This window comes from Belonocnema kinseyi, chromosome 1, assembly GCF_010883055.1.
Source record: "Belonocnema kinseyi isolate 2016_QV_RU_SX_M_011 chromosome 1, B_treatae_v1, whole genome shotgun sequence".
NCBI classification, from domain to species: Eukaryota; Metazoa; Arthropoda; class Insecta; order Hymenoptera; family Cynipidae; genus Belonocnema; species Belonocnema kinseyi.
In genome coordinates, this window is record NC_046657.1 from 23,192,963 (window position 1) to 23,210,406 (window position 17,444).

At 31.5% G+C, this 17,444-nt stretch overlaps 1 protein-coding gene across 1 annotated transcript; it reads right to left on the reverse strand.

Moving 5' to 3' along the window:
* Nucleotides 1-2,070: 2,070 nt before the first annotated feature.
* On the reverse strand, nucleotides 2,071-2,950 carry LOC117177080 (trypsin-4-like). Its single transcript, XM_033367569.1, has 3 exons — nucleotides 2,857-2,950; nucleotides 2,349-2,639; nucleotides 2,071-2,213 (listed from the first exon to the last, which is right to left on the reverse strand). The coding sequence occupies exons 1-3, from the start codon at nucleotides 2,948-2,950 to the stop codon at nucleotides 2,071-2,073; spliced, it is 528 nt and encodes a 175-aa protein (XP_033223460.1).
* Between the last annotated feature and the right edge of the window lie 14,494 nt (nucleotides 2,951-17,444).

Genomic DNA, 17,444 nt, shown 5'->3' on the forward strand with positions numbered 1-17,444 from the left:
AAAAGATTCCTTCACTTCTTTCACAAATCGTCAAATCCAAAAAAATTTACACACTTTCATTAAACTTATGTTTTTCCCTTCATTCTTGTAACAAGTATATTAGTTTTGATCAAACTAATCCACTTATGGATTTAAGATGTTATTCAGTGTAAATTATTGATTACAGACTATTAACTAATTGTAATGAGTGAGTGCATAGAAATGGCTTAATCTTAAACATTACGTTGAATTTCATTAGTGATCCACTGATTAGTGTCAAGATGATTAAGATTAAAAAAAACATCAGGATCTTTTCCAAATTCTCTGGCTCTTAGCACTGACATAACTCCCAGAAGTTGAGGAATATACAGTGGAGGAACTTTCAGTGCCAGGGGACTTCCTAAATCGCCAATGCAAGTTCCTCTTCTAAAAGTTGTATCAAGAGTGCAAATATTTCTATCTGTAATTGTAACGCGTCCCATGTAATGATTAATACACTCTTCTAATGGAATTATGGGCAGTCGAACTTGCATTAAGTACTCAGGATATTCAGGAGTATCACTGAAATGTAAGAGGAAAGTACCTTTAGTGTAGAAAAAATGTTAATTTGATCAACATGAACAAAAGGATAGCTCAAATTTTGTTTGCCGATTTTTCAGGAGAGGAGTGGATAAAAAGGGAGGCAAGGGATGTAGTAGATAAAGGATTTATGAAAGGAGGTTTAAGAATATACAGAAACGAGGGTCGAGAGGGAACAGCAGGAAGAGACGAAAATAGGAACGATACAACGCAATGTATATGATAGAGGATAGAGGAGAGGAAGCGATGGGAGAGGAGGAATGGAAGTTAGTGAAGAGGGGAGTCACGAGCAAAAAGAGAAGAAAGAGAAGGATAGGAGAGAGGGAAAAGGGTCATAGAAGAATGGGGAAGGGGGAAAGGTGGAGCAAGAGAAAGCGCAAAAATAAGAGGAGAAGGAAAGTTGTAGAAGGAGACGTAGCGGAATTATGAGAGGTGGAAGGAGAGTAGAAAACGGAGAGTTGTGATAGGGGAGGGGAAGAGGTAGGATTGATGAGGGGAGAGAAGGAAGGACCTTGAGGAGGAAGGGCAGAACAAAAAAAGGATACATTATATAGTGTGGAGGAAGGAGGGGAGGAAGCGATGGGAGCGAATAGGTAGAAGCATAGTGGAGAGGGGAGTCGCCGGAAATTTAAAATCGTTATCCGAATCTTCACCCTGATAATATTATAATATGAAGCAGTAAATTTTGAAACTTTTGACAAAAAATCTCAATAATGGAGGTAATCTACTAATTTGGTTAAAAATTTTCATTATTATTTAAAATTCAACTGTTTTGGCTCAAAATTCAACTACTGTGTTGAAAATGCAATTAGGTTTTGGTTTAAAAATAACTTTAAACTAAAAATTCACATATTTCTTCTTTAGTTAAAAATGTATCTTTTTTGGGAACAAATTTCACAATATGGTTGGAAATTGTGTGTATTTTTGTATTTGTAAAATGTTACTCTACTAAACATTCTATTCTTCAACTACAATTTGACGTCACAAGAGAAAAAATCTAGTTGATTCATTTTGAATAAGCCCGCGCTAAACGACACATGCGCAGTAAGAAGAAGCATTGCGTCGGCGTATACACCGACCGTGATTCCCTTCGGCAATGCAAGAGGGCAGTTCGTCGCCTACAAGCGCACTGGAGGGGAAAGAGGTCTCAGGTATTTGGTAGCAAATTGGCGATTATCCGCGTAAATATGTTTAGAGAGAGAGGAAGAGAAGTAATAGAAGAAAGGCGATGGGAGATTAAGCGGAAATATGAGAAGAGAGTGGGGATAAAGGAGAGAAAAGAGAGGATAGATGAGAGAGGGAGTGGTAGCGGGAGAGAAAGTAAAATTATGAGAGAAGAAAGTAGAAAAGCAGATGCAGAAAAAGAGGTAGCGAAAATATAAGAGGAAATGGAGGATTGAGAATGGGAGATGCTATCTCGAAAAAGGCTACGAAACCTTATTAATTGTCGCAGGTCACCTACTATCACGAGATTTTCATGTGAAATTTAATGCTATTAATAATTAAGATTTCTTACGAACAAGTAGATCCTGGATGTGTACATCCCCATCCGCTACAAATAGCATACACTGGATAAAGAATAAATCCCGTAAACAGTCGAATTGGCCTATTAGGGCTTTGGTGAAAGTCGATACGTGGAGAAACTTCCAGTAAAACTAAAAAAATAATTAATAAATTTTAATTAAGAGATATTTTACATTATAAATTTTGGTTTAGTCAGAATCTTTCTTCTAGTTAATTGATCTTAAAGAATTTTTTTCCATAAAAGACCAAATCATTTTAAAAATAACCTAATTCTTGATTGGGTCGGACTACTATTCTTCTGCTGATACTGTGACGAGTTCCGCTGTTTCTCAAAGCTGAACCAGATAAAATGGAGTAGTCTTCCATTAGTGAAGGAAAAACACAATCATATGCAGTTAAGACAAATACAGCCGATAATATGCTTCCAGCACAATCACTTATATTTTCTTTTCGAATATTAACAATATAGGGAACGCTTGCAATATGTACTGGACCGTCTCCTTGCTTTCTAAGATTAATTATACGCTTTTGGCGCATGTGGAACGTTGAGAATTGCTCTGCAAGCAGTAAAGTAATTAAATTTAGTTGTTGTAGACTTTTTGTAAAGTTATTTACTTTTCACTTTGTAACCGTTCCCATCACCTAATCTCACCACTACTTCACTGTCCTTTGACCTCCCCAATACCACTCTCTTTTTACGTCCCCAACACCGCTCTCCTTTTACCACGACAAAATCACTATCCTTTTACCTTCCGAACACCACTCTACTTTTACCTTCGGAACACCACTCTCTTTTTTCTCCGTTCACCATACTTACTTCTCCAATTACCACTTTCCATTCAGTCCTTTCATAATCCCTTCCTAGCATCACCACTTTCTATTCTCTCCTGTTATACCCCTCCCGTCCTTTCCAGTACATAAGATTACCATAATTCCATTTTATTCCATTTATGCCTACTATTCCCTCCTTCCCTTTTCACACCTGATAGCTTTTTCCATATTCCCTTTCCTCTTTATTCCATCATCCTTCCCTCATGTATGCCACTTTGCTGCTATCTTCTCTTCTCTTTGTCATTACCCAGTGGGCACAAAATTTGGCTACGTCTTTAGAACATTGGTGCGACATCTTTACGACAAATTTACGACATCATATGTCCATGTCCTTTCAGGGTCTTTGCGATATCGTAAAGACATCGTCAGATCATACGACTTATTTACAATATCGCGAAGACACCTTAAATATAGAGACATATGATGTCGTAAAGTTGTCGTAAAACTGTCGTAACGATGTCATAAAGACGTCGCTAAACTTTGTGCCCACTGGGTATTCTTTCCCCCTCTTAGTGCAAAGTGCAAATGATTTAACTCACCAGTATCCTCCTCTAATAAACCTATGATTGCTTTCAGAAAAAATGCAAAAAATATTAAGAGCCTCAAATAGGATTGTTTTCTCATGGTGACAAAAAATTTCACTTAGAAATTAGGAACTGGCCGAACAGAAACTACTGAAAGAATGTTCCCGTATCGAATTAACACAGTCAATTAGATAGTTCGAAGTTAATTGTTAAATTTTGATTTCTGCACTCACGGATAATGTACAATTTATATACCATATAGATGATTCAAATTTAATTAGTGAGAAGATACTAAGGTATTATATAATTATCATGTTTTACGTCATCTGTTAGGACTATGTGTTACTTAAATACACAATGGCTTTTATCTTCAGGTCTAGAGGCCATCTGTAAACTGCGTTACAAATTTTTAGCTTTTTTATCCCCACGTCCTCCCTTGTTGACAAACATCTTTTTTACTTCCCCCTCCCTTGCCCCCCCCCCCCTACAAAGGATAAATGTAAAAAATAGTTGAAGTTTCTAACAAAAAAGATAGCTTTAACAAAATAGTCAAATTTTCAAAAACACAAAAATGAATTTTTATATCGAAAATATGGTTTTTCAACAAAAAAGTTCATTTTCTTTCAAATAGTTACATTTGAAAATAAATAGTTTAGTTTTTAACCAAATAGTTTAATTTTTACCAAAATAGTTGTATAAAAAAATAATTTTCAACCATATAGTTATTTTAGTTAGATTTTTAAACAGAAAATATAAATTCTCAACAAAGTTCATTTTTATTAGAATAGTTTAATTTTATATCAAATTGTTCAATTTTTAAGTAAATAGAAGAAATTTTCTACCAAATTTGAATTTTCTAATCGCAAATATGAGTTTTTCATGCCAAAGTTAATTTAAAACCGAATTGTTGAATTTTCAACCATGGTAATGAATTTTCGATTAAAGAGGATTTTTCATAATTTGAAATCGATAGAATCTTGCATATTACCAAAAGACGAATTTTTAATGTAATTTTTCATCATGAATTTTGAATCAAATATTTGACGAAATAGTTCAATTAATCCAGGCAGTATGTCGGAAAAAAGTGTGAAATTCCACAATAAATCTAACCAGTAATGTTTTTAATGAGAAGTTTCGTTTTGGTGTCCTTTTTGACATACCAAAAATGCTAGAACAGATCAGTTGCCAAACCCGGTTTTTTTTAACAGTTCCAAAAGTTATTTTTGCGTGGACGGATAATTTCCATTGCATTTTAGCGCAAAATGTCCAACAGAAAAAAGTAAGAAAACAAAATTATGAACAAATTTTAGTTAAGAAGAATCTGCTAACTTCTATTGGTTCCGAGTTATGATACATTGAAAAGTCCCATTTTTTTATTTTCATCGAAAAATCACTGAGTTTCAAAAAACATTGTGTATCTTTGCAAATAATTACTGCACGGAAAAGTGTTCCACATGTGAGTGAAACAAGACTCAATTTTCTGGCATTACAAAAAAATAACAATATCCTACCTGTGATAGGTTATAAGTTATGACCCCTCAAAGTGGGCCATTTTCGCCTGTTTTTTCGGGCAAAATAGTGGACTTCAGTTTTTTCCAAATAAATCCTGCCAAATTCAGTTTAAGTTAATTGTGCCAAGAGGATGAAATAGAATCTACAAAAATCTGCGTCTGTCAAAAAAAAAATAGTCTTTTAGACCTATTATTTTCGGTATTGTAAGGTTTCAAAAATTTCATTTTTTTCATTTTTGACTAAAATTGAAGGAGTTGTACTTTTGCCAAAAACCTCAATTCCTGCGAATCCCACCACATAGTTCCTAGACAGTAAATAAAGTAGAGCTAATTTGGCGTGAGATAAAAAAAAAGTGTCCTAGCCCAAATAGGTTACAAGATATGACCTTGGAAAATGCACTCTTCATGTATAGAGGCATGCATAGAGACACTTGTAATTCTTAGTGATTTCCGTAAATTGTACATAATATGCTGTGACCATTTTTCGGCACTGAAAATAATTAACTAATTGATTACCTGAAAGTAATTACATATCAATTGTAATTCAATATTGAGAAAAAATGAATGAATGAAAAAAGTAATTACATAAACTGATTCTATCTAAAAGTTCTTTAAATAAATTCATAAAATAGTTTAATTCATAAAAATTAAGTAATTAAAAAATAAATAGTTGATAAATATTTGTAATATAAAGTAATACATTCAATAATTTATTTGAAATTTTTTATACTATTATATTACATTTCATAAGTTATTACTTTCAAGTAATCAATTACTTAATTATTTTCAATTCGAAAAAATGGTCAAAGAAAATTTTGTACAATTTACAGAAAACACTGCGAATTACAAGCGCCTTGGAGGTAAGTACAGAATTAAATGCAAAAAAAGTATTCATTAGCAGGTATTGTCACAAAAATGACAAAAAACTATTTGTTTATTAGTTAAAAATACATATCACATTTTTAATTAATTATAAAGCTTTCGTGTTACAAAAGTATTCCAAAATTATTATGACAAGATTTCATAATAAATAATTATTTAAAAAGTATTTGTTTATTATGGAAAAAATATTTGTTCATTCACAAAAAATATATATCACATTTTTAATCAACGATAAGTACTTTTTTGCTACAAAAGTAGTCAAAAAGTACTCAACAGTGGTTATAGCAATATTTTGCTAAAAACCATTATGAATAAAAATGTTTGCTTATGGCCAAAAAGTAAACATAAGTACCCGTGCAGAAATCGCCCGATTTTAAACGTAATACCGATCTGGCCCCGATCGGATTTCCCGATCTGGCCCTAATCGGTAGAACCGTGTGGCCCATACCTGGGCCCGACCGAGCGAGACCGATTTCCTACTGAAACGCCATCTCCATGCGCTCGAAGAACTAGTGCTGCTTGTTTTCTTCTGGTAGTGCAGTGAAATTTGTATATATAATATTCGTTTAAAATATTCTAGCAATGTTTATAAATGCATAAGGCGAGTAAGCCACGTGTTCAGAGGCACCAAACACCAGTCAGTAGACTTCGAAACCTGTGCGAGGAAGATGAGAGTAAGTAATTACACTCTACGGGCTCATTGAAACCTAACCTCAAATAAATTAATAATTAATTAAATTGTTTGACAATCGATTATGTTATTGATACTTTGATTCTGTATTAATAATAAATTTAATACAGAAATACGTTAAGGACAAATTTTCATAACATTCCAGAAAGAATTAGTTACTCAACTGCGCATGCGTCGCATTCGGCATCTAATTGCTTTCGTGCGAAGTTTAAAATGATAAACGAAGTTTTTTTTCTTTTTTATTATAAACAATGCAATTTCAACTTATAAAAATGTCCATTAGGTCGAAAAGAATTAATAATAATAAAAATTAATTAAATGCATATTCTGTAAATAATATTTAAAACCACCAGAAATATTTAATTGAAAAATTTTCATTTTTGTTTATAAGATGTTTGGTCTATATTTCTTCTTAACCGATTTAAAAAAATAAAACGATCTAATAAATGATGGCGCAATTTTTTGGCAAAAAAATTATTTACAACCACCTTCCATTTTTCAAGAAGTAATGCAATTGACAGAAAATTGAATTTATTTGGAGTAGAATGTTAATAGATCGTAAATCATAGCTTATTTCCCGATGATTTTCTTTGAAACCATTCGAAAATGTCAAGTTGTAGGGAATCTTTTTGCGAAAAAACTTTCTAATATGTTAAAAAGTTTCACAGGCAACATTTTTTCAAGAAATTAAAATTGTTGCTTAAAATATTTCTGGTTATCATCCATTTTTTTCATACAAAACAAACCCTTTCCTCGAAACTGATACCATCCACAATAATTTTACGATTTTCAAAAGCATAATTCCATTTTGTATTCTGAAACCTTTCCTTTTCGTGCCTGTAGTACGTTAATTTTAACTTAAAATAACTTAATTGGAAATTCAAAATATTAAGGTGGCCTTCGAAAGGAGAGGACTATTCGATAGTTTCGTGTTTACTTATATTAAAACTCCATTTGTGAAATTCATGAATGGATTATAATGAGACTCATCGTGTACCGATCGGGCACCAATCGGGTGTCCCGACCTGGCCCCTATCTGGGCGTGTGTTTCATGCGCGGCCTGGCCCCGATCTGGATTCCCGATCGGGACCCGACCTGGACTGGTCTGGCCCCGATCGGGGCCAGACCGAGATTTCTGCACGGATAGTGATAGAAAACTTTCGTTATAAACAATTATTTATTTAATAATGTCAAAAGACGTATTATACATGATAAATGAATCATATACATATATTTGTCACCGAAATTCCGAAGTATGACCGTGGTTCTACTTTACGGTACGCCCAGCTGCTTCCATGCATGAAGAGTGCACTTTCCGAGGTCATATCTCGTGACCTATTTGGGCTAGGACAATTTTTTTTATTATTACGCCAAATTGGCTTTACTTTCATTTATTCTCTAGGAACTTTGTGGCGGGATTCACAGGAAATGAGGTATTTTGCAAAAACACAACTCTTTCAATTTGAATCAAAAATGTAATAAAAAATGAAATATTTTGAAACCTTACAATTTTCAAAATAATAGGTCCAAAAGACTTGTTTTTAATATACGCAGATTTTTGTAGACTCTATTTGATTCTCTGGCACAATCAACGTAAACTAAACTTGGCAGGATTTATTTGGAAAAAACTGAAGTCCACTTTTTTGCCCGAAAAAACAGGATAAAATGGCCCACTTTGAGGGGTCATAACTCATGACATGTCATAAGTAGGATTAATTTAAATACCTGATTTAATGGTTTGGTCCATTCTAATAGTTTGATTCATTTTTACCTTCTTATTGACCTTAATCCTGACCTGATTAGGCCAAACTGACTCCGGATTTCAAAAATTGCACAAAGATTTTAATGATTACCCAAACATATCACGGGTTTCGCAAAGATTTCAGGCAAAATTAAAAATATATCAAGAATCTTTGACAAAGATTGTAATAATTCACCAAATATTCGATAACGATTTCACAGATTTTAAATATTTCATAAAGATGATCGATGGATTTAAAAGAATTCACAAAGACTGCAATGATTTCCCAAAGATTTTAATACTTTAAAAAATATTTCCGAATATATTAAAAATATTCCCAAAGATTTTAAAAGGATTTCAACGTTTTTTTGGAAGATTTCATAAAGATTTCAAACAATTCGCAAGGCTTTTGGATAGATTTCAAAGATTTCACTAAGCATTCTATTATTTCTCAAAGATTCAAAATAGATTATAAAGTTTGAACAAAGATTTAAATGATTCCTTGGTGAGTTTATCAAGATTTAAATCATTTTTCCAAGATTTCACAAATATTTAAATAATTTCATGAATATTATAGAATATTGCAGAAATATTTAAAAAATTTCAGATAGATTTCAGACATTACACAATGATGTATTAATGATTTCACAAGTGTTTCCATGATTTCTAAATGAATTCCCAAAGATTTCATTATTTCAACAAATACCACCAAATATTTCAAAAAGTTTTTCTAAGATTTCAAACAAATTGAATAATTATTAGAAAATTTCACACAAATTAAAGAGTTTCGCGAAGATTTCGGCAAGACCGACAAAGATTCCAAAGATTGCACAAAGATTTCAATGATTCCCTAATTATTTAACAATTTTCTTAAATATCTAGTGCACAAAATCTTCAATCATTTTCTAAAGATTTTAATAAATTTACAAATACAGAAAGAATTTCACAAAGAGTTAAAGGCTTCCCAATGATTTCAAAAATTTCAAAAATATTTTCAAATATATATTAAAAATATTTCAAAAATCTCCAAAGATTGAAGAAATATTATAATGGTATTTCGAAGATTTCAGAAATATTACAAATATTTCTGAAGGACTTTTGATGGATTTAAAATATTTCACAAAGGTTTCAATTATTTTCCAAAGATTTCAATAAATTCATAAATATGAATAAAGATATTTTTTAAACATTTGCAATGTTTTCAAATATTTTAGAAAGATATTATAAATTTTTTTAAGATATCACACAGAGTTGTAATATTTCGCAAAGATTTCAGATAAATTTAAAACATTTTAGAAAGCTTACAATAATGTAATTTCACAAAGGTTTCAATGATTTCCCAAAGAATTAGAAAATTTCAAAAATATTAACAAATATATTTTTTAAATATTTCAAATATCTCAAAATATTTCAGACAGTTTCAATAATTTTTTTATATTTCACACGGATGTAAAGAATTTTCAATACTTTCAATAATTTTACAAATATTACCAAATGCATTTAAATACTATTTCAAATATTTCCAAGTATTTGAAAAAAATTCAAGGAGGTGTAAATGATTTTCTAGAGAGTTCAAAAAGATTAAAATAATTTCATAAATACTACCAAATATTTTGCAAAGATTTTTTTTTAATTTCACAGAGGTTCAAAAATTTAAATTATGCTAAATTGATGAATGGGCAGTGCAAAGAGTATTAGTTATAGGAGAATAATATGTAATAATAATAGTAATAATAATAATAGGATTTTTCCAATCATTTTTTATCCGCAGATCTTTTGGAAAACAAAATCAAAATTTCTATTTTGGATTCTATTTCTATTCTTATTCTTTCTAAGGGGGGGGGGGGAGTATTGCCCCGACTATCCCCAAGACTCCGCCGCTTCTGAGTGTAACCTTCACAGCGAGAACGCACCTGTTCATTCACCGCAGGTCATTCAGCAATTTCTGGTGAAACACGGCATTACACAACTTCGACGTTTTTAAAAATACAGTCTTAATCTCGAATGCAAAATAAATAAATCATAAATATTTTCGATAACTTACGCATAAGTACTATTTTTTAGTTAAAAACTTTGTCTCATCAATTGACGAGCAGCAAAATTAGGCAAACCCAGCTTTTCTGGATAAATTAGCCTAGAGATTACAACTTTTAACTGCTTTGAGCACTTTCAAAATATTAAATTTTGAAAATATTTGTGGAAGCTGATTTTTGAATTTTTTCCCATTAACTTTTTATTTAACAACAAAGTTGATATTTTTCTTATTTCTTGTTTTATAACCGATCTCATTTTTGCTACTAATATTGATATTGGCCATGGTGGTGTCAGTAAAGCGACTCCATACAAATAATATCTAATAGATTACATATTTTAAAAATTTGGTTTATTTCTATATTAAAAAATTAAATTGTAAAAGGGTCACTTGAATATTAAATTAACTTGGGAGTTTTATTTAAAGTAAAAATATTTCGTGATGTAGGTAAAAACATTCCTTAGTTTTTTATTTATTAAAAATCCAAGTAATTATTACATATTTTCATGAGCAAGTTTAATGAAAAAATGCAAATGTTACCCTATTAGGTTCTTAACACTTCGTTAATTTATCGTAATGATAAACTATTTGTACACCATAAATAATATCCACAATTTATTAATACCCGATATTAATTGTTGATTATTTCAATACATTTTATAGAAAAATACAAATGTTCGGTCATTTCTAACTGGTGAATTTCGTTTTTTTAATATTATTAATTTTTAAATACAATTTAACAAATATTTAATAACATTAATTTAATGCAATAAAAAAGTATTAAAATAAAGAATATATTCATCTTGTGATACTGCCAGTCGTTTTCAGAACAAAAAGAATACATTCTTTTGTTTTTAATCAGTCGAGTTGAGAATTAGTTATAAAAATTATTATAACATAACAAGTTATTGTTGTTTGGTACAGAATTAAACGCGAAAAATTTCTATAAGTAATTTTATATTGATCTCGCTGAAAAAATGAAATCTGCTATTAGGAAATTAATCAACATTTTTATTTGTTTATTAAACTTATTTAAACAACCGACAATTATTATTAAGTACTTACAAATCGAAAATATAAATTTCTTTCGACAAATTTTGTTAAAGGTATGAAGTGTTTTGAGCACGAAATGGCTAAGCCATGAAATTGTTTATAACAGTAACAATTATTCAGAACTTTGAAAACAAGTTACTGAGAATTTTTTAGAGTATATTCCGATTTAAAAAATGGGAGAATAAATCTCCAAGTACTTTTAGACATAAAGTAGAATTTTCCCTCATTAATTTATTATTATAAAAATAAGCCATTTTTTTAAATGTTATAACGTGCAGAATATTATTTATACGGAGGATCTAGAATGATATTATGATGATTTACATTAATATAACTAACTAGTTTTTAAAAAATGGGACATTTTTATAGAAATATGTTTAAATTTTATTATTTTTATAAATTAAAATCTAATTTACACAAAAAAATAAATAAGCCCACTTTACAAATCTCTTTTGAAATTTAAAAAATGTAATTAAAAAAAATTCTCAAATTGGTTCTACAACCCCTACAATTTTTTTCTGGCTGAACGGCATTGAACAATTAGTAATATTAGTAACGGCATTGAACCTTTGTCCCTTTTAAGAAAAAACTTCGAATTTTAATTTCAAAAGTATACACCCTCATAAGAATTTGTAACATGACGGGTTATCCATGCAATCCACTTGTAATTCCAGGTAATCCATCTGTATTCGTAGATGGTACACTTGTTATCCCCGATAACTCAATAGTGCTCCAACTCTGATCATCACTTATTTACATGTAATTCATTTTTAATTATGGTTAACACCATTGTACTCCCATGTAATCCACTTGTGATTCAGAATGCTACACTTTTAGGCTGGAGTAATCTAATTAATCTAGTGTGATCTCAGACGATACACTTTTAATTCTAGGTTATCCAAATTTGATTTTGCGTAATCCACTTTTAATGTAAACTGGAGTAATCCAAGTAATTTAATGTAATCCGGTTAATCCACTTTTTATTCTAGGTAATCCACTCGTAATCGTATATAATCCAGTTGTACTCCAAGATAGTCCACCTGTTGCCAGAGATAATACACTTTTAATTACGAATTACTAACTTGTAATCCCAGCTAATTCATTTTCTATCTAAATTAATCGACTTGTCATTCGCAGTAATCCACCTATCATATAAGCCATCTGCTTGTAATCCGAGATAATCCTCTTCTGTACTGAATCATTTTATTTGTAATCTAGAATAATCCACTTATAATTACAATTAATCAAGTATAAATTTAGGTAATCCTATTGTTACATTAAATAGTTTACTTGTTATTCGGAGTAATCCACTTATCATCCGAGGTAAATCAACAGTAATCGCAGGTTATTTAGTATATTTCTAAGTTATCCAATTTAATTCCTATGTGAATCAATTGTAATCCCATGTAACCCACTCACAATTCATAATAATCGGCTTACAATCCTGGTCACCTGTGTTCGTAGATGATTCACTTGTTACTAACTTTCAACTATAGGTAATCCCACTTTAATCCCCTAGTAATCCCTTGTAATCCAATTTTAAGCCGAAAGTATTTATTTCAGCATGATAGATGTGAGCCACTTACTGTAATTTCAGGTAATGCACTTGTAATCCTAGGTATTCCACTTTTAATCCTAGATAGTCCAGTCTTAATCATATTCAATCCACTTTTAATTCTAGGTCCTCATTAATCCAGTACAATCCTAGGAAATTCAGTTGTTATCCTAAGTAATGCACGAGTCCTTTTAGACAATCCGTGATAATCCACTTGTAATTTACTAAAATTCTAGGTAATTCGCTTATAATCTTAAGTAATAAAATTTTAACTTGTAATCAAACTTGTAATCAAAGGTAATCCATTTTAGGCAGGTGTGATCGAATTGTAAACTAGAGTAATGCAAGTTATCTAGTGTAATCCCAGTTGACCTATTTGTAATTGTAGGTAATAAGCATTTAATCGTAGGTAATACATTTTTAATCCCATGTAGTCCACTTGTAACCCCTTTCAATCCACTTGCTATTCCAGGAAATTCAGAATAACCCTACGTAATCAACTTGCAATCACAAGCAATCCACTTTTATCATAGGCAATCCAATTATAATACCAAATAATATACTTGTAATTCACATTTATTCATATTAAATCCAGTTTTAATACTGAGTGATACACTTGTAACCCACATTATTTTTAGATAATTCAATTATAATTCCAGGTAATCCAAATTAAGTTCAAGCTAATTCACTTGTAATCGCGGATAATGCACTGTATTAATACTATGTTATCCATTAGTAATCCACTTAAAATCGTAGGCAATCAACTTTTTATGCCATGTAATCCACTTGAGCTTCTAAATTAACTTGTGATCGAGGGGGATCCACTTTTAATCCACAATGAACCACTTATAATTTCAAATGATTAATTTTTCATCCAAGTAATACAAGATACTTCAGATTATTCCAGTGTAATTTACTGGTAATCTACACTGAACAACTTATAATTCGGAGTTAATCAGTTACAATTTGGGTAATCCAAAGTACTTCAGATTATTTCCGGATAATCTACTTGTAATCTACTGTCAGCCACTTAGAATTTGAAAAAAATCTTTTATAATCCAGGTAATCCAAGGTACTTTCGATTGGTCAGGAGCAATCCTCTTGTAATCCAGAGTTAACAACTTTTCATTTAAAGTGATTTCTTTATGCGCAAAGTAATTCAAAGTAATTTAATTCATCAGCGATAATCCTCTTTTAATCTACAATCAATCACTTGTTATTCGAAGAGATTCATTTATAATCCAGATAATCCAAAGTAATTTAGTTAGTCAGGCATAATCCTTTTTTAATCCACAATGAAATACTTATAATTTAAAGTGATTCATTTATAATCCAGTCATTCTAAAATAATTAAGTTACTACGGTGAAATCCGCTTTTAATCCACAATTAGCCACTTATCATGAGAAGGCAATCATTTATAATCCAGATAATCCAAGGTACTTTAGATTAGTCAGGGGCAATCCTCTTGAAATCCACGGTTAACCTCTTTTAATTCGAAGTGATTCATTTATAATCCTGACAATCCAAAGTACTTCAATTAATCAGGGATAATCCTTTTTTAATCCACAATGAAACACTTGTAATTTAAAATAATTCATTCTTAATCCAAGTAGTACAAGGTATTTCAGATTATTATAGGGTAATCATCTTGTAATGTACAATCAACCACATATAATTAGAAAAAAATCATTTATAATTCAAATAATCCAAGAAATCTAATTAATCAGGGATGTACCTCTTTCAATCCACAATAAACCAATTGTAATTTAAAGTGATTCATTTATAATCCAGGTAATCCAGGATAAGTCAGATTATTCCAGGGTTATCCACTTGTAATCAACGGTTAACCGCTTGTAATTCGAAGTGATTCATTTATAATCCAGGTAATCCAGGGTACTTCAATTAATCAGGGATAATCCTTTTTTAATCCACAATGAAACACTTTTAATGTGAAATAATTCATTCTTAATCCAAGTAGGACAAGGTATTTAAGATTATTCCAGGATAATCCTCTTGTAATGTACAATCAACCACATATAATTAGAAAAAAATCATTTATAATTCAAGTAATCCAAGAAATCTAATTAATCAGGGATGTACCTCTTTCAATCCACAATAAACCAATTGTAATTTAAAGTGATTCATTTATAATCCAGGTAATCGAGGATAAGTCAGATTATTCCAGGGTTATCCACTTGTAATCAACGGTTAACCACTTGTAATTCAAAGTGATTCATTTATAGTCCAGGTGATCGAAGATACTTTAGATTGATCAGGAATAATCCTCTTTAAATCGACAATGGACAACTTATAATTTTAGGTGATTCATTTACAATCCTGATAATCCAAGTTCATTCAGATTTTTCCAGGTGAATCTACTTGTTATCTACGGTTGACCACTTGTAACTCGAAGTGGTTTATTTATTATCTAGGTAATCTAAAGTACTTTAGATTAGTCAGGCATAATCCTCTTTTAATCCACACAAAAGTCAGGGGTAATACTCTTGTAAATCACGATGAAACACTTGTCATGCGAAGTGAGTCATTTTCAACCTGTACCTTATTTTCATTTAATACTCTCCTTTTCTCCCTACCCACTTTCACGCTTCTATTTCTCTTCTTATACCCCTTCTACATCTTTTCTATTTTCTTTCATTCCTCTTCATTTTTTCATCTCATGTTACTCTTTGCCTCTCTTTTCCCATTCCCGCCTCAACAGCACTATACTCTTGTTTTCCTTATTCCTTCCCTATCCACTCACGTTCAAGCTTTTATTTCTCTTCTAATACCCCTTCGTTATCGCCTCGATATTCTCTTACCTCTTTCTATTTCCCTTCCTATATTTCTCTCTACCTTTCTTTTTCCATTCCCCTTCATTGCCTACCCTCGCTCAAGCTCCTATCTTTCTTCTAATACCGCTTCTATATCGTCTGTATATTCTCTCATCCTCCTTTATTTTCCCTTCTCATATTACTCTTTACATCTCTTTTCTATTACCATCGCACATGTACCATATTCCTAATTAATACTCTTCTTGTATTCTCTACCCACGCTTACGCTCCTATTTCTCTTCTTAAATATATATCGCCTCAATATTCTCTCAACCGTCTTTAGTTTTCCTCTTCATATCACTCTTTACCTCTCTTTTCCTATTTCCTTCCTACTAGGAATATATTATCCTTTCCCTTTTACCATCCGTAACTACCCACTTCCACGATTCTATTTCTCTTTTAATAACCCTTCTATATCGCATCTATATTTTCTCATACTTTTCCGTTTTTCCTTCTTATATTATTCTTTACCTTTTTTTCTATTCCCCTTCAATCCGTATCATATTATCATTTCCTACTCTGCTCTTCTTCTCTACCCACTTTCTCGTTTTAATTTTTCTTCTTATACACTCTTTTTATTGCCTCTATATTCTCTCATCTCTCCCTCTATTTTTCCTTCTTGTATTGCTCTTTAACTATCATTTCCCCCTCCTCCCACCAGTACTATACACTCTTACCCTTTTTCGTTCTCTGGCTACCCACGTTCATACTCCTATTTCTCTTCTTATACCGCTTCTCTATCGTTTGTATATTCTCTAATCTTCCTCCATCTTTCCTTCTCATATTAGTTATAACATCTCTTTTGTATTACCCTCCTACTCGTATCATATTCTCATTTCCTATCCTCCTTATCTTTCCAGCTCACTTTTACGCTCCTATTTCTCGTCTTATATCCCTTTTCTATCTCTTTTATATTTTCTCAACCCTCTCACTTTTTCCTTTTTATATAACTCTTTACCTCTCTTTTCCTATTCTCCTTCAAAACGTACCATATTCTGATTTCCTTCTCTCATTGTTTTCCTACCGACGTTCAAGCTTCTATTTCTCTTCTTATACGCCTTCTATATCGGTTCTATATTATCTTATCCCTCTACATTTTCCCTTCTCATATTACTCTTTACCTATCTTTTCCGATTCCCATCTTACCAGTGCTATACTCTCGTTTCCTTTTGGTCCTTCCTTGCCTATTCACGTTCACGCTTCTATTTCTTTTCTTATAACCCTTCTATATTACTTCTATATCCTCTCACACTTCTCCATTTTCCCTTCTCATGTCACCCTTCACATTTTTTTCTACTCATCTTTGATCCGTACCATATTACCATTTTCTACTCTTCTTTCCTTCTTCACCCACGTTCACGCTACTATTTCTCTTCTCATGCCCCTTCTTTATCGCCTGCATGCTTTCTCACCTCTCTCTATTTCCATTCTTCTCAGACCGGTACTATACACTCTTTCAATTTTTCGTTTCCTGCGTACCCACATTCACACTCCTATTTCTCTTCTTATACCGCTTCCATATCGTCTTTATATTCTTTCATTCTTCATTTTCCCTTCTCATATTACTCTTTACATCTCTTTTTTCTTTTACCCAACCAGCCGTACCATATTCTTATTTCCTGCTCTCCTAATCTTCCTTACCCACGTTCACGCTTCTTTTCCTCTTCTTATGCCCCTTCTATGACGCCTCCATATTCTCGCAAATCGCAA